At 32.2% G+C, this 18,294-nt stretch overlaps 2 protein-coding genes across 4 annotated transcripts; both read right to left on the bottom strand.

The window, feature by feature from the left end:
- Positions 1-117: 117 nt before the first annotated feature.
- On the bottom strand, positions 118-2,701 carry LOC125064800. Its single transcript, XM_047672032.1, has 3 exons — positions 2,530-2,701; positions 2,337-2,442; positions 118-2,252 (listed from the first exon to the last, which is right to left on the bottom strand). Exons 1-3 carry the CDS (start codon positions 2,548-2,550, stop codon positions 400-402), a joined length of 1,980 nt encoding a protein of 659 aa, XP_047527988.1. The 5' UTR covers positions 2,551-2,701; the 3' UTR covers positions 118-399.
- A 910-nt stretch (positions 2,702-3,611) lies between these two features.
- On the bottom strand, positions 3,612-17,297 carry LOC125064765 (VPS35 endosomal protein-sorting factor-like). Of its 3 annotated transcripts, none has more exons than XM_047671967.1 (18): positions 16,954-17,297; positions 15,922-16,009; positions 15,700-15,804; positions 15,458-15,599; positions 15,192-15,361; positions 14,259-14,431; positions 13,623-13,962; positions 13,124-13,299; positions 12,824-12,927; positions 11,301-11,482; positions 10,834-10,980; positions 9,581-9,750; positions 8,040-8,202; positions 6,912-7,083; positions 6,701-6,840; positions 5,483-5,651; positions 4,418-4,683; positions 3,612-4,103 (listed from the first exon to the last, which is right to left on the bottom strand). In XM_047671967.1, the coding sequence occupies exons 1-18, from the start codon at positions 16,971-16,973 to the stop codon at positions 4,026-4,028; spliced, it is 2,805 nt and encodes a 934-aa protein (XP_047527923.1). In that variant the 5' UTR covers positions 16,974-17,297; the 3' UTR covers positions 3,612-4,025. The 3 variants fall into 3 exon arrangements, with proteins under 3 accessions (XP_047527923.1, XP_047527924.1, XP_047527925.1); XM_047671968.1 differs by having other exon boundaries at positions 15,192-15,346; XM_047671969.1 differs by having other exon boundaries at positions 17,194-17,281.
- Positions 17,298-18,294: the final 997 nt, after the last annotated feature.

The raw sequence follows: 18,294 nt of genomic DNA, 5'->3' as shown, positions 1-18,294 counted from the left end.
TTGAAATTGGTTTTAAATAAAAGGTAATTGAGTAAAACATACTTCATTAATAAAATCAATTTTAATCGAAATATTTAAAACTAGTTAACAATAAACGGAATAAATTGAGCAGTCAAGCTTTAAAAAAGTAACAAATCCTACACTAGATTGTACAAAATTCACCAGCGTGTTGCCCCAAATTGTACTTACTGATTGTTACAATATAATTATTGTTGTAATCATATTTTTTTCCATTTTATTTATGTTTCATGGTTAGATTGTCACTGCATCGATCTGTGAAATCTAACTTTATTATGCAACAAAAAACTGTTACCCGTTATCTATTCAGGTTTTAAATTAAAAGTTTTACAACTGTCACGCTCTAATTATGTTTTAAGTTGACTAACAATCATAGCCAATCTATACACCAGCTACAGCCTCATCAAATGAAGCCTCGTGTTCTGATCTGGAGAGCATATACTCAGGTAAAGTAACACCCAACGCTGCGCTGTATCGTGGAACAGTTTCCGCCCAGAACGCTGGTTTAGACTCAGCACCTGCAAATTCTTCAGGCGCTACATTGGAATTATCGATATTTTGATCTTTAGTCTTTGAGTCAGATCCTTCACTTCTTTTCACTTTTTGAGCAGTTTTCGCTGCAGTATTTGTTGCAGCAACTGCTAAAGAAGCCTGCGGTGCCTTTTTACGTTTTAATTTCTTACCATAATTTGTTGAAGCTGCTACATATGCGGCCGTTTTTGCCGGCGCGCTTGTAGTAATAGTTTGACTTTCAGCGGCTTCGTTTCCGCCTTCAATAGTCGCAGGTTTTGATGTGAATTCTTTAAGTTCTTGATACGCTAAATGACTCTGTTTGGGTGCAGATTCAGATACAAACATACATTCTTCATGTTTTAAGCCATTTTTGTCTATACATTGGTAACAAGTCATAGCATTTTTTTGTACTTTTTTACATGATGACCTATCTTTTTTCTTAAATTCAGCTAAAACGTGCTCAACATCTTTTTTAGGTTCGTTGTCAGTGTAGAATCCTGGTAATGCTTTTTTATAATCGTATGCCTTTGGTTTAACTTCTTCGGAATTATCTTCGTCACTCGCTTCCCTTAGCGCTTCACTTGGTTTGGGTTTTGATGTATGAATGTAAAATGCTTTATACTTTTCATCGGAATCGTCTTTATCCGCTTGTGTGTAGCTACTATAAGGTTTTTCATTTTTTGCTTCGGTAAATTTTTGTGGGGCAGTCTCATCTTCATTACTTTCCTGTAATTTCTCAGACTTTTTTGGTTCGTTTGATTTTTGGTCACTTTCTGGTTCATCGGGCTCATCATTGCTGTCAAATTTTCTTTCTTTTGAATACGCATATTTATTATTTTTTGGTTCCGCAACATATGAACAAGATTCATAGTTCCCTCCTGTTTTAGCATCCTTACACGACATACATGTCATACCATCTCTTTTAACTTCCTTGCAGTTTCCTGGATTTTGTCTTATTTCAGCTGCCTGTTTTTCAGACAAGTCTTTAATTCTTTCATATTCTTTATGGTCATAGCCTGAGTCATAATTGTATGGGTATTCGTATTTATCCTGAGATTCTTTGCTTTTCTTATAAGGACTGCTATAGGGACTCTCGTCAAAAGCCTTGGGCTTAGAGATATACTCCGCTTTAAAATTGTAAGGATCGTCTTCTTCATCTTCTTCAGCTTCTTTCAAGTTTTCCCTGCCTCTTCCTCCTGTATAACGTCGAATACGAGCTGGTCCTGCAATATAAGGATTTAGCTTGTAATTTTGTTCACCCTCAAGTTTTTCGATCAACTCCTCTTTGCGATATCGTAAAGGATGTTTAATTTCAACATTTACAGTCGGTTTAAAATAATCGGCGACTGTGGGATTTTTTTTCAGAGCAGCTAAAATGTCTTTCTCTTCTTCATTCTCATCAGGCTTATAAACTCTATAAAAAGGATCATGTACGGTTTGTATGTCGTATCGCAACGGGCTAAGTTGCTGCGAATGAGGATTAGCCTGCTGCTCTGCTTGTTGTGCTACTAACTTCGCTGACTTGCCGTATGGAAAAAAGCTTTGACTTGCTATGGGATTGAAGCCAAAGTTATTAGCGGCAAATACATCTTTAGGCGCTACTTGACTTTGCAAAGAGTCTATGGAACTACTAACAACGGTATCAAACAGTTTCGGATATTGACTTTTATCTACATCTAGAACTGCTGCGAGAACGGGACTGGAAGCCAACGATGCTATGCCTGTAACCGTTAAATGCTGTTATTTTTTATTTTATAGATATAAAGATAAGCGTGTATTTAGTACTGTATATCATAAAAACTTACCGGAATCTTTGTTGTCAAAAATTGAACCAAAATTCATGGACTGAACGAATCCATTTTGACCTTCACCACTTGAAGATACACTCGCACACACAACCCAAAGTATAAACTGCAAATTAAAAAATAATATATAATTAAATAATAGCATAAATATATCTTAGGTAAATTGTAAATAATATATAAATCTTTTTCGTACCAGGCAACCTATTCTATACATTTTAAAATGGGTATAAACCCAAAAAGGTGATATTATTAGTTAGCAGTTCTTTTGCTATGTCGAGTTGTATTTCTGCCTTCAGTCGATATGAAAGTAACGTCACACTATTACAATGACAAGATTTTATAGGCGTCAACATTGCGAAGGTGAAAGATCGGTGCAACAGAGCGCGCGTCACTCAAGCGTGTCTCGCCGGACAATGTCCGCTTACTCCATCCGGCAGTCTCTCTTGGGGTCAATATCTGCAATAGGCTTCTAGAGCATAATTTAACTTCAAGCGATATATAAACATCGAGGGCCGCCCAACGTTACCGTTATTTGATACACTGTTTTTGATCGGTGCAGTACATTGTTTTGTTTTCCATTCTGTAATGCGTTGAAAAACGTAACTGTGACCAAGTCATCGTTATCTTTTACATAAAAATCAGCAACGGCTATCTAAACATCCGTTACTTTTGTTATTAAAGGAAACAAAAGTTTGAATGAAAAGTTAATTAAAATAATCAAGATTATTTAATTACAAGAGTTATTTTACGTCGAATTACTCAAGCAAAATAATTATCAAACCGTCAAATAGAAAATTATTTTTTCGCATGATTTGAGTAATTAATTATATTACAATAAGCTTAAAGAACAAATTCTTCACGGATTTTTATAATATTTCTTAACAGCAAAAAAAAAACAACTTGAAATAAATCGTAAATAGAAATTTTAACAACAAATGTTGATCGTTTTTTACTGTTAAAGTTTTTCTATTTTGTCCATAAGTAAGGTCACAAGGTTTTAAAAATACTTAATCTATTTTCAAATTCCTATTAATTGTTTTAAAAAAAAGTGGTATGGTGCTTTTAAAATATAGTAAACTTTAATTCGCTCTGTATGGGTGTATAAAATAAAAGTTATATGATATGATTTTTTTACCGAAGTAATATGTGTTTTTTTAAACTTATTTAGCGAAAAATACTATGTATTTTGATTGAAATACTTGTATGTCTACATTCTTATTACAAAGCTGTGGGTTTCTCAATTAAGTGACAATGAAATAAATTAATGTTATCATTTTCATTTATTATGTACCGAAAATTGTTTATGATTACAATACAAGAGTCACACATAGATATAACGTTTTTTAAGAAGCATAATACATTGTAGGATAAAGAAAGGATACCACGAATTGAAATATTTATTTTATATAATCTGTATAAATAAAAATATCTGTTTGTATTTTCATCTACGAGTTCCAAACCCTTTCATCCGCTTCTGATGAAACCTTGGTGAGTTGTTCTGCGAAAGCCGGAGAAGTTTTCTAGTCCAAAAAAACAATAACATTTTTTATGTTTATTCTTCAATATAGACGTTCCATGTCAACCCTTATTCCAGCCAGGCGAACCCGGGACGGGTAGCCGTAAATTATATAATCACTTATATTAATATTCAAGATATATTTAAATAGACACTCAATATGTTTATAATATTTAAGTTTCGTTCAATTTATCAAATAGAAGTCGACCCTCCTCGCTTGTATCCCGTTCCAAAGCTGACAACAATGTCTTCTGTAACAATAGAATATTTTCGTTTTATAATTACTTTACTTTACAGCATTACAAACTCAGCTTAATTACTTAAACTTAATCGATTTACCGTTGTAACAGAAACAACTCAATCATTCAAAGAAAATATTCATTTAGCAAGAATAGAATTTTATTATTAATAGAAAGAAGTATTTACGAGGTTGATAATGGTATTTTAGAGGCGTAGGTATTTATAGCCTGTATGTAAATAAGTTAGGTATTACTTACAATTTTCTTTTTTCTCATTAGCGTTTTCTTTTACTAACGTTTACTTAGTAAGAAATGTATCAACTCACCGCGAACTTATTGTTAGAATCTTGAAGTTTTTGGGATAAAACCCATAAATTTATCGCCAAACTGGTCATAGAACCTTCCCTTAGGTCACCCCTTTTAATAATTCTCCAAAACAATTCCAACGCTAAATTGTACTGTTTATTCGTTTCCTTTGCATCGCCTAGTGCTTTCAATACAACTAGCAACTCTTGGCATATATTTGTTGCGTAGTTTTCTAATACGTCTATAAACTCTTCTTCTGAACCATATAACTCGTCGTTGGAAATCACTTACCGAAAATAAATAACAAAGTATTACTATAGCAAATTTATTACAAATATACAAGTTCTAAGATAAAAAAATACTTGTTATGTTAAAAAATAATTGGCACCTACATAATTTAACGCAACGTGGCATCGGCCTCGTGCTTTTGTTATGGACTGCTACGTACGTTAACGTCATTTTGTAATTTGGCATCACAATAAATCGGACAATATGGCCAACTAAGTCTCCTATATTTATTTTATGTAAATCGAAAAAAAAAGTCAAATTATGAGACTATTCTGGCAGAGTTCACTATTGTACACTTCAAAGTAAAATATACGACATATTATTTAAAAATACTACATTTAAATTTTTTAAATAATACGATTTTTCAGTTTTTAGTTCACAAATTGATTACACTTAAAGAAGTCCTCATACAAGTCTATACATATTACTCTCCTATTATGCCATAATGGGGAAGTCATGCCTTGTCGGGCACTTTCCTGATAGAGTATACAAGTGGCCAATGTACAATTTACACAAGAAAATACGTATTTTTATAATTCATATCTTCTCGGCTCGGCGGTCAAGGAAAATGTCGTGAGGAAACTTCCACGTGTCTAACTACATTGAAGTTTTGTCTACATGTCCAGCCTACATGGGAGCGTGGAGGAGTAAGCAAAAGGATATAAGACCTTAGCCCCGTAGTGACACATTCACAATCTTTTACTACTAATACACAAATATAAAATAATAGAATTTACAACAAAATTCAACGAATTGTATCAATAATCTATATACAAAGAATGACAATAAAATAATACCTCCGTCTATGTGATAGATGTATTTTTCTTGCGTCAAATTACAGAGTAGATCCAAAGTCCTGAGCAGTAAGGTGTAATACAATGGATCAGTTTTCCTCCAATGTATTCGTTCCATTGTCTTTATAAATCCACTCAGAATATATGCTTTGCTGCTACTATCCACATTGTCCTGAGATAACACATCTCCATACATTCAAATAAGTTTTCTATACACATAATAAAACTGCAACATTATCTGCCTGTACATTAAACATGATTCCCAAATTCAAGGAGAACCATATGACTAACATAATATGTATGTTATGTTATGTCATATAAATATGTTAATTTAAAAAAAAATATATAAAAGGTTGTCATATATTTTAAAATCATGTACATAAAAACTTCAAAGTATGCCTTGAGTACGCGGCATGTGTCCCATGGTCACTTGGTCAAAGTAGCCTTATGTCTGTAGTGACCTTATGTAAGTATAAGAATGTACTTGTGTTATTAATTTTAACAATGTGTGCGTGAAAAGTTTTTCTATGTGTATCGTTTCTATACATTTGTCATTGTGTTAGTTATTTAGGCGGAACAAGAGCGGCGACACATAAACTCATACCAATACGCAATGATGGCATATCTCTCAGATATCTATGGTTTTCACTAATATATTTATCAGACATTTATATTATATTATTTGTTTGTGCTTAGAATAAGATAAAAAAATGTAATAACAAATTTATGTTATATTTGTTATTATCATCTTTTAAGGTATGAGATATTAATTGACTTGATAAATCTATTTCAATATCTACTTAAAATAGCATGAAATTAAGGCAGGGCCTTATACCATAGATTATCGGGCCCTGTTTAGTGGAATAGTGTAGCTAGGCGGATAAGTCTCGGTTCAGTATTTATTGAGAATAAATCAAAGCCCGCTGTAATGTTTTTTTCGGGAACAGGGTACCAGTCTAGTACATAAGAGCTTATAGTAAAGGCTGGTCGCAGAATGGTACTGGGTTAATGATGAAAAATGGTACATGTTAGTGGGTGGAAGGAAGAGTATATGGTCCGATATATTAACGTGTTAGGTAATTGTTTTGTGAGACTTACTTAACAATATAAATGACACATAAATATTGTAATAAAATAATGATAATGACATAAAAAAGTGATAGTAAACATTTCCTTAATATTGGCCAAAAAGCGATTCGAGCGTAATTTTCAAATACTCACTGGTAAAATGAGAAGAGTTGAGAGAAAATTGCTAAGGAGACCTACAACTTTAACGTGCGTGGGTTTGTTCTGTCCGTCTTCTTGAACGTAAAGGGGAATGTCAGGAATCAAGCTCACGAAAGCTTTCAAATTCGCCTCGGCTAAAAAAGACGAAAAAAATTAAGTCGAATACCTCGCGTCAGAGAGCACGCGAGCGGCGAGCGCGGCTCACCCTGTCCGACGCAGGCGACCAGCAGCGCGGCGTGCGCGCCCAGCAGGTAGAGCTGCGCGCGGCACAGCGCGCACTGCAGCGACGGCACCGTCACGAAGCAGTAGGCGGCGCACGCGCGCGACAGCCAGCGCGAGCGCGCCGGCCGCGCGCGGTTGGCCAGCGCGTGCACCGCCTGCGCCACACACACTCACTGAGCCGCCCACTCGCTATCAGGCCAACTACTATCGAGCTACTACATCATGTAAATCAATCCATATTTTTATTGTTCCAGATAGGCGGGCCACCACTGGTAAGTGGTCACCACCGCCCATAGACATCGGTGCCGTAGGTAATATTATTCATTCCTTACATCACCAATGCGCCACCAACCTTGGAAACTAAGATGCTATGTCAGCTGTGCCCGTAGCTGCATTGGCTTACTCACCGTTCAAACAGGAACACAACAAAACTAAATATTACTGTTTGGCGGTGCCAGTGTGGATTTGGGCTGGGTAGGTACCACCTACCCAGCCCAAAGCCCTACTACCTAGTGGATATTTACCATATTCTTACTGGCAGAGTGCGAACTATGGGAACTATCACTCACATTCTCACTCAATTTAATGAAAGTTTCAGAAAGTATGACGATATATTACAATAATGTAGAGGCGCTTGAGCGCTAAACATAGCGCTCAAGCGCCTCTACAATTTAAACGGGAGTTATTTCATTGGAGAGCTGTCATATATTGATAGATTAAGATAATTAGAAAGTGTAAAACTCACATTACCTGTACATACGAGAATATTTTAAGAGTAATAATAATTATAAATCTATTTGAAAGTCCTACTCAATCCTAGGCAATGCGCCTAACTGCTTTAATGGGTGGACATGAAAATTACCATCAACGCACAGAGGACGTGGGAATTTGTCATTCATACCGGACATATACCTTTACTTTAAGCAAATAAAACGTATAATACTTGCAGATTTTATTGTACCGTGGAGAACCCTCCCTTTATAATGGTTGCAACTTCGTAAAAAATAAAAATTCTATTCGATTCTACCAGATACTACACGATGTGAAATAACAGTAAGAACGATATAAAAAACTTAAAGGCCAGTTGGAGTATACAAATGGATGTACTCACGTGCACTAGGGTTTTAAGTACTGAATCAAGTTTAATAAATGCAGATCGACACTCGACGTAGAAATTCAACTGCTCCCGCGCATCGTCTTGATAGGATACAGTTTGAATATATTTATTTATTAGATCTGAACTAATTTTTAACTCGTCTTCCACGGTCACCGCACTGAAAAATAAATATTAATTTCACTTCATTTGTTTAACTAATGGGCCATCTGATGGATAGTGGTCACCACCACCCATAGACATTAGTGCTGTTAGAAAAATTAACCATTTCCTACATCGTCAATACAACCTGGGACCTAAGATGTTATGGTCCTTTACCCTGGCTCACTCACCCTTTAAACCGGAACACAATAATCGTAAGTATTGCTGTTTGACGGCAAAATACCTGATGAGTGGGTGATACCTAACCAGGCAGGCTTGCACCAAGCCCTACCACCAAGTAATGAATTGTTTTAGTCATAAGATATACATATAAATGTAATATGCATATATCTATATATTATGACTAGACTTACAAATAATAATTTAATAACATAGAGTCTGCACTTTCAAATGACACGAAATGTAATTATGAAATCATAAAATTACTTTTCAATTATCACTTCCTAACACCAACTGCCAAAATATACGATGAAACTAAATTAATGAACATAAAAAATTTACGTAAATACAATACCTGCATATTTATTCGAAAATATTTTAATAGGACTATTCATACAAATCTTTCGTTCACTAAACAAAACCAAGTTTTCGATCGCAGCAGTCTAGCTAGCTACATAATCGTACTGAAACATCGTACGTCATACGGAAGAACAATGATAACAACAAACGGAGCGCGGCTATATAACAGTATATACCCTCATATATAAAAAATGTTGACTCATTACATACATTTAAAAAACAATTACCAGATTATTTATTGAATAATAACTAGATCTAATTTATTATAAAACAATTAAATTTAATTTGAGTGTATGAGGTGGGACAAAATTAAACATATAAATTATACTTGATTATTGTTTTGTTTGTTACTAGTAAATTTTGTTTTGTATACGTACCTACAATTATACATATATAATATTACATATAATATTACTTATAATGGCTACGACGATGAACTGCAAGTGAACATTAATTTATTGTTATCACTTAAGTGACAATGTATGTCTTTGTTGATAATAAACTCTTTAAACCTAAACCTAATGTAAATAATTACGTCGTTTGCCAAATGACATTCGACTAGACCAAACTACAGTTTACGTATGTACAAAACCTTAGATTCTTAGAATAAAGATCTTACGAATTCACCTTTTGTTTAGTATGTAATATCCTGCCTACCTAAATACTTGCAATCTTTTCTTTTCATCAATAAATAATTATAATTTTAAAAGTGCGCAATATATTTTATAAACATACATACTTATGTACTTATAAATATAAATATTGTTGGTAATAAGCGGTCAAATGTCAAAAAGGCCTTACGAATTAAGTAGAATTTTTAATGTATAAGAATGTATATTTTGTGTAGGATAGCTTACTTGATTGCCTCGTGAAGTATACAACAAAGTCTCATCAAACTCGCAATAATAATATGGTCTTCTATTTGGACCGAGTTGCATCTTTCGAAGAACACGATGAGTACGGTTTTCGCCATCATCGTGCGTGCATTAGATGTTTGGACCAGCTCCACAAGCGGCATGAAGGCGTCCTATTTCAAATTTAAATTTATATAGCAAATAACAAGGACCGTTTATTTAAATTAAAGTTGTAATTTCATGAAGTAATATTTTTGTTTTTTATTCATACATCGTAGGTCTTCTAAGTTAAGTCATTAGGATATGAAGTTTGAATTGTATAGAAAAGTACTAGTGATTAACTTAGTGGTTACTCTTTAAATACTATCCTGGAACCTGATCGATAACCTTAATTATTATACGTGTCTTATTATAAAGTAAAATCCATATTCCGAGAATAATACAAAATAGTAGTTATTTGGGAACTAAGATGTCATGTACATTGTGCCTATAACACTGTTTCATTAACCCTTCAAACCGGAATATAACAATACTAAATATCACTATTTGGCGGTAGAATATATGTAGTGGGTGGTGCCTACATACACGGGCTTTCGCAAAGCCCTACCACCAAGTAAGGCGCCGAATACGTAGTAGTTCACGTTCACATTCTTATAAGAACGGCTTTCTTAAAATACGATAGAAAGTTGTAAATAGACGGCACTAACCACGACGACTATTTCCGATACGCTGATGATAAGCCGATAGTGTCGCGCGGATTGCATAAAGGTTAAATTAACCTAATGTTCTGAACACATAATAATATCTGTGAATAATATTTGCTAAAATATTTTTAATTATACTTTATGGTTATAAGAGGAGAAAAGCCAAATAAACATTTGGCCAAATAAACAACAAACATTTGACAGTAAATTGACGCAAAATCATTAGTCGTGACCTTGATTAATCTATGATATTCAATACGGATTTGCGAAAAAATGGCGTTTTGAACGTCAACGAAACTGTTTTCGGAATTTTGGAAGTAAAATTAAAGTGGAAATAAGCAGTTAAGTGTAATAGTGTTATATTATAAATAAGGATATATTAATCATAAACTCCTAGTAGTGTACAATGTAGCCGACTTTGACCGAACCGCAACTGGATCGTTGTGTTATTAGAATAAGAAAATGTCTACAGGATGAATAGTAAACACACATTAAACAAGAGAAGCTCGATATACTCGGGGTCTTATAAATTTCATAAAGGAAACATTTTACCATCAAAAAAAGTTCTTCAACGTCTGGAATTGACTTCAACATCCTCTTTACGACTAACTGTATTTGCGAGGAATAATCATCAATCGGTTTACCGCACTTTATCATGTAACGTATTGTTCCACGTAGCAACATATTTATATGCTGAGCCTGTAAAGATACAACTAAACATTATATTTTGCTGATCAAGTAACGCAGATTATAGTTTCACAGATTGATACTAAAAATAAATATTAATAATAATTCACATTTAAAAGTTACAAATTATCTTAGTTTTAAAGGTATTATTAAAAAGAAAAATAAGTAGATATTATTGGTCATACTAGTATTGCATTTGAAGAAATCATTTGAATCGCAGACTTGTATGAAACCTTGTATAAAATAACGATCTGGCGGATCAGATTAAAGTTAGATATTTTTCATTGGAACCTTAATAAAAGTTTGTAGTTAGTGATAATTCTTAGACTTACCGATAATTGCGTGCATGCGAATTGTATCCAAGGTTCTAACACTTGCAGGAAATTTGCAGTCGACTTCATATTGCTGACTATTTTCCACCAAGTTTGACTCAAAGCTTCAGAGGAAACCTGACGATAGACGTCAGCGTGGCAAAGATGCTCTCCGAGCGCAGATAATATTGGGCTCAGGAGAACTGCGTACATATTAATTATAGTTAAAATGATTTGTCTTGTTGTTGAAGATATTTGAATTTATTAGACCAATTTTTTTTTATAAAAGTAAGATCAACGAAAATAACATTAATATTGATGCTGACTATGTTCTCCTGACCAATTTTGTCCAAAACGGAAAAGGATGCAGGACATATCATAGTGCACAAGTGTGTGCGCAAACTGGTGTACTCTCTTTCCACATTCTCATAGTCGGTTTGACGGTAAAACCGACACGACCGAAAATAATTCAAGCGCAGGACCAACGGTTTTACGTTATTCCAAGACACTGGAGCATACCAATGAATCAATCATTTTATTATTACTACATCACTAACATATACCGCTAAATTTGCACATATTAATATCTAGAATATAACTCAAATGTATGACATGTAGTTAGAGAATGTTTATAGACCCTTCCTTAGATATGCAAACAGAAATAGGTCTTATTTCGTACTGTGTAAAGTCATGTTTTGTTTGGTCTATTATGTTCTTTATATAATTCGAACTCGCGGAAGGTCATTCTTATTTATTTTTGTTTACTATGATGCTCTATGTTTTCAATGGTAAACAGCGATATAAAATAACGAGTTCCGTGACCGAGTGGTCGGTTTACTTTTGGAAGCGACAGTGACTAACTAGCATATATCCTGAAGATTATAATAATCTTTTTGATTTTCTTTACTGCAATGGACCATATACTTTTATGCATTATAAAACTTGCGTATATAAATGCATAACAGATTCTGCACGTCTGTGAACGATAGATTTATTTGATATATATATTGATTGATGTATTTTTGTGCAGTGCCAATTAATAGTTTCTTATTTTCACAGAGGGCTTTTATTTGCCCACTAATATTATGTTATTAAATAAACTTTTAACATTCGATTCTAATTCATAATACATATAATGAAATAAAATCAAATCAACCAACTACTTGTCCCATAGTGTAGGGAAGCATTTGATATCTTTCAGACAATAGTTACAAAGACAAATGCAAACTGCATATTCAGTTTGAGTTTTAAGTTTAAGTCATTTTTTTTTTTTTAAATAATAACTATTTATGACATGGCTCCCAGAAAAAACAACTCGAAATAAAATTGTAAACCATCAATACTAACATATGAAAGTAACTCTTTCTGTTACTCTTTCACGTCGAATTTGATAGAATTTCGTATGAACCAAGCTTGAACCCAAAGGTAGGTTTTGTTTTTATACCAAACATCTGACGACCGCCGCATCTAACACGCGACCGAAACCGCGGGCGGCAATTAGTTTCAAATATATTATTATTATTTTTTAATATCTTAAAACTTACCCATGTGTTCCGCTGATTTCTTTATAGTGTCCAGAATAGCTGATGACTTCTTTATAATATTTGGAGAATCAAACCCTGATACTATACAATAGAGTAACAGCTCACTGAAATAAATTACATTATTTGGTTAAGATAACTCAATTAATTAATTTAATTATTTACAAATACATGTAAAACCAATACAAATTCAAGTATGAAGATTAAAAAATCGCGCTCGGGTTTCGCTTAATTACTGTAATGATAATATGTTTTACAATAATTATACTCAAATAGGAAGATATTATATATATCGAATTTTACCTATTTTCGGTTTTGTCGCACAACTGCAACAGTTCGTCCAGCAGCGTGAGTTTGCAGGGAATAGTATTTAATGTTCCATAGAGTAGCCAATCTATGGCCGGAATATACAGACTGAGGTACTTATCTGCCGTCAAAAGCTGAGCACCAAACTTTTTAGCCATAGCTGGTAGAAAAATCTGCCAAATAATTTATAAAATAAATATATTACAACAAAAACTAACTATTCAACCAATTACCTATATGATTATTATAAAGAGATTTTTTTTTGTTAGTATGTAGATGGTAATCTCCGGAACTAAATAATTAATTCTAAAAAAAATTCATCGGTAGAAAGCTACATTATTCGGGAGTGCTATAGCGTATAAATACTATTTACACCATACAATTTTCTTATTAATAAATATAGTGCTAATTTAGAATAATATTATACATTAATCTATTTTATCGAATAATCTCCCCGAAAGTATAATGAAGTCGCACAATTTAGAACTGAATATACCTGTTGATATTCCTCCAGAAACTCCTTAAGATTATCATGAAAATAACATTCGCTCTCCTTTCCGTACAGCGCCGAAGCTACTTTACACAAATATACTCTGATATAAATTGCAACGAGGGGATTTCCAATGCCTCTAATCATGGTTATCAATCTAGCAATCGCAGGTTTTATTTCGTCCTTTGAAATAAATACATAACACTTCAATAAGGACATTTCCATATACAATCGTGGAAGTAGCTCTCTGATTGAAGCCATTTTAAACATCCAGTTCTGACATGTCTCCCTAGCCGACTCGGGAACCAATCCTGAATCAATATCCTCCAGTTTGATGGCTGCATCGCTGAAAGATATTTATTGTTAATACGTTAACGGTTATGATTATAATCATTCACTATAATATCTATAATGTGATTGGGTTAGCGAGAAGAGCAACAAAAACCATGTTAATCCATTCAATGCTGCTTTTCAAAGACGTTACTGCAACAACTATGGCGGACTACTAGTGATTTGTCCTAAATTTTGGATTAATAAATTTAAATCCATAATATAAAGAAGGCGTCCACATCTGGCTAACACAATAACAGGTATTAAACATCTCATTATATAAATGTGTATAACCATTATATAAAAACTTACCCAAAACTCTTTTTCTTAAGTCGATCGTAAACCAACTTTCCAAAATTGTCCAATACGTCGCTTATCAAAACAAATTTGCTTGGATAGAATTGCATGACACTTATATCTGATAGCAGCTTAGAACATTGAATAGCAATTTTAAAAGCCTTAACTCTTTGTTCGGTCTCCCAGGCCTAAAATATTTCAATAAGTAAACTATTTTATAAGTAATTAATTTATATTTGTATAATCTGTTGGAAAAAAAGAAAGCACTTTGCGAACAATCTATTATTTTGTTGTAACTAAGAAATCCAAGATGGTTGTCCAACAATAAAGTTTAATAATTATAATATATATAGTACCTACAAATTATTCTAATTAAGGATTACATTATACAATTGGTATAAAAAGTGAGTCTGTAGGGTAAACTATGTTGAAGGCAAACAAAAATGTAAGCTATATTTTTGTGCGATCGTGCGTGCGTGTGCATGCGCGTGCGTTTGAGTTTGTGTGTATGTATACAAAAAATATTACATTAGATTCTTACATTTTATACAGTTTTATTTAATATCCTTAATGAGTTTTGCTTTGATTTGAGAAACAAGTCTAACTGTAAGTATGCTGGGGTTTTACGCAAGTTTAAAGTAAATGCTTAAGACAATTCACAATTTCGAATAATTTACACTCTTTTTATAAATCCTAACTAAAATCTTATTTATTGACATCCGATACGACGAGTACTCTAAAATTTACAATAATATTTTTCTCAAACATTGTATACTAAATCAATTATTTACTAGCAACAAATTTCGACATAAAAAAACTCACGAAAAAGCAGTATTTTCTTCAGATATCTTCACTCAATCATATTACATGAGAAATACAGCTTAACATTAATTTATTAATTAATTATTTACACTGAAAAATGCTTAATGTAATATTAGAAAGTAATACCTTTTTTATTTCATCATCAAGCATATGAATTTTTGTAACAAACTCTTGTTGGCTTAATCCCATTGTCTTCCTAACAGATGACTCATCAAAATCATCAAGTTGTTCCAATCTGTGTTTTACCTTTTCATTAAGATTTGATACCTGTCTTAAAAGAGCTGAAAAGGAACTAACTTAAAATTTGAAAAAAAAAAAGAAAAAGAAAAAAAAAGATTAGTAACATTTAAATTTTATAACACAAATATAAAATAGTGTAATTGATGACAAACTTTTTTCACCACCCGGCAGATAGCTACTGATAATTGTTAATTTTTCTCCTGTTGTATATTTGTTTAGAATAGCTGTACGTTTGACACTCCAAATTTTACTGTAATTCATTGTGGCATCACTTTCTATAGTTGGTTCAGAGTTCTGAAAGCAGGAAATACTTACATGTTAAAATGGTTACAACTATACATATGCATGTTTTTAGCTAAAGAGTAGTTGTAAAAATAATTCCAATAATACTTACATTTTCTAAATTCATTTGTTCAAATCTCAACAATGGGTCCAATTCTTCAAATGAAGAACTCCATTTCTGTAGGCTTTTCAGTAAACTTTTATTTGAATTATGTTTCTGAAATGGAGTTAATCTATATAAGATATATATGATTTTGATTTTGATATGGGTTATTTTTTAAACTAATATTTTTAAACAACAATTTTCTAAATATTTATACTTTTCAATACATACTAAGTTATGAACTTCAACTCGTAATGGATGATTTGTAACTTCCAAACTAGGATATTCATGTTTTTGTTTTTCTTTCTTAACAGAACACCTGAAAAAAAAACACAAAATCTAGTATAATAATTAGCCATGACAAATAGATTTAAACCTTAACAACCAATTCACTCTCACAAATATCAACAATATTGTCAATGTCAATAGCCATGCACACATTTTTTATCCTAAGCATCCAGAAACATCCTCTCCAAAATCAACATTGATATGCTCTTTAAGGTTTAGCCAACATATAAGCTACACATATTGTAAGTAGTTTATTTGAGTTTGTAGTATGGTGAGAAGTTCTTGTGTTCAAAGAAATTCATAATAAAATTTCAAAAATTGTTAAAAAAGAAGAATGCGAAAAAAGTACCTAAGATTAACTTTAAAGAAAAATTTTAAGTTTTCAAAGTTTTTTTTTTTTTATAAGCTGACCCCAACCATATGAAAATAAAGGCAGAATCCAAATTTGATGCAGTTGTAAGCTGAATTATGAGGTCAAATGGCAACTGAAGAAACAACTTAGCAGTTAAGTGAGGCATTAAAATTTTCTCTATCAAATTTCTAAACTCAACAAAGGATCCTGACCTGCAGAAACATTACTGATACAAATAATTTACTAATTTGCCAGACCTGCACTATTTGTAGCCGTTAAAGAAATACAAAACCAAACACTTCTTGTTTACATAGTAAAAAAGAAATTGCCTCCGATTGAATATGGCATTAATATATAATTCTTTAATAAAATTATTATTCTACACATTTATACATATTACTCAGAACATATTCCTATACTGTCCCAATATTAATAGATGTTATTTTCTAAATATACTGTTGTTTTTTTTAATTGTAGTCAAATTATATATTTTGATAAAAACATTGTTTTACTTCTTGTCCTTTATTTAGGGGTTACCTTTTTATGATTGAAAAATATTAGTAGACACGTCAGTAAAACGGAAGGTAGGTAGTTAAAAGTTAATAATGAAAACATTCTCATACCATTTATAATAAGTAGGCATTTCTATAAGTGTATTATTTCAGGTAACACAATCAATACTCCATCAATGTCAGTAGATAGTTGCAAAAAGTTAAATATTATGTTATTTTCTTAAATATTATCGAATCTTTACAATAAGACCGACAAAGGATGTATTTTATAGTTATAAAAATACAACGCAGTATAATTATGCAGGATGCACTAGAATACGATATATAAAATACTGCACATAAGTACACAACATTTAATTCAATTCTTTATTCATATGCCATGTTCCGAAGTATATTATTAATTTCTTCTTTGCACTAATCAATATTATCGATGTTTTAAAACAATTTAAATGTCAAATGTCGTTTTTTTGACACAACTGACAAAACTGTAAAATAAAAATGTCTAAAGATAAAGACTCCAGTACACGTTGGACCAAAGTGCTGACTCAATGCTTTAGTTAGATGATCGAACGTGTACAAGCTCCATTTCCATGTTTTTAATAATTAAAAATCAAATATGATAATCCAACTGAATATCAGATATATTAAAAACGCTTGAAATTATTAATTTAATTTTTCGTATTGCTAAAAAGGATTTAGTTAATCTGGCTTCTTGCTATTAATTGTTAGTCCTGATTTTAAATCGAGTCACGATGAATTACTGATAAATAGCAATGAAATCTTACAAACCTTATTTTCCATAGTAAGAACAAACACGATCACCCGCGTTCATTCAATATACTTTTTTAGGAATTTCATAACCTATGGCAGTTTTAGTTTTGATTTAATTAAATTGTAAGCTACAAGTCACTTTTATAAAGTCATTTATAAAATATAATTTATAATTAAGTCATTTTTAAATTGCTTTTTTAATGCCAAATATCATAATTAGAGCCCATTCCAGTGGAAGTAGGAAAACAGATAAACACACCTTAGATTCACATATTTCATGCGAGGTGCAAGTGCATTTACATATTCCCACTTTAATTTTACTTACAAAATTCCGATAACTATTCGTCAACGTTCAAAACGGCATTTTTTCGCAAAGCCATAGGGAATATCATAGATTTATCAAGCTCTCGATTGATTGACCAATGATTTCGCGTCAATTTCCTGTCAAATGTTGTTTATTTAGCTTTTCTCATCTTTAATGGTTGGAATAGAGAATACATTTATTTAATAAGAATTGTAGTTTATCGATAAAAAATTACTTTAATTTCGTTTAGAATAAACTTTTATGAATTAAAACTTAAATTGTTGTTTGAAAAATGATAATTTGTTTAATAAATAGACAATGCAATGAACTGTGAGCACTGTACTTATTGTAACAACTCGCATGCGATAACGTTTCTG

Source organism: Vanessa atalanta, chromosome 6 (genome assembly GCF_905147765.1).
Source record: "Vanessa atalanta chromosome 6, ilVanAtal1.2, whole genome shotgun sequence".
Classification (NCBI taxonomy): Eukaryota; Metazoa; Arthropoda; class Insecta; order Lepidoptera; family Nymphalidae; genus Vanessa; species Vanessa atalanta.
The sequence above is the reverse complement of the archived record's forward strand: the minus strand, read 5'-3'. Positions and strand labels throughout refer to the sequence as shown.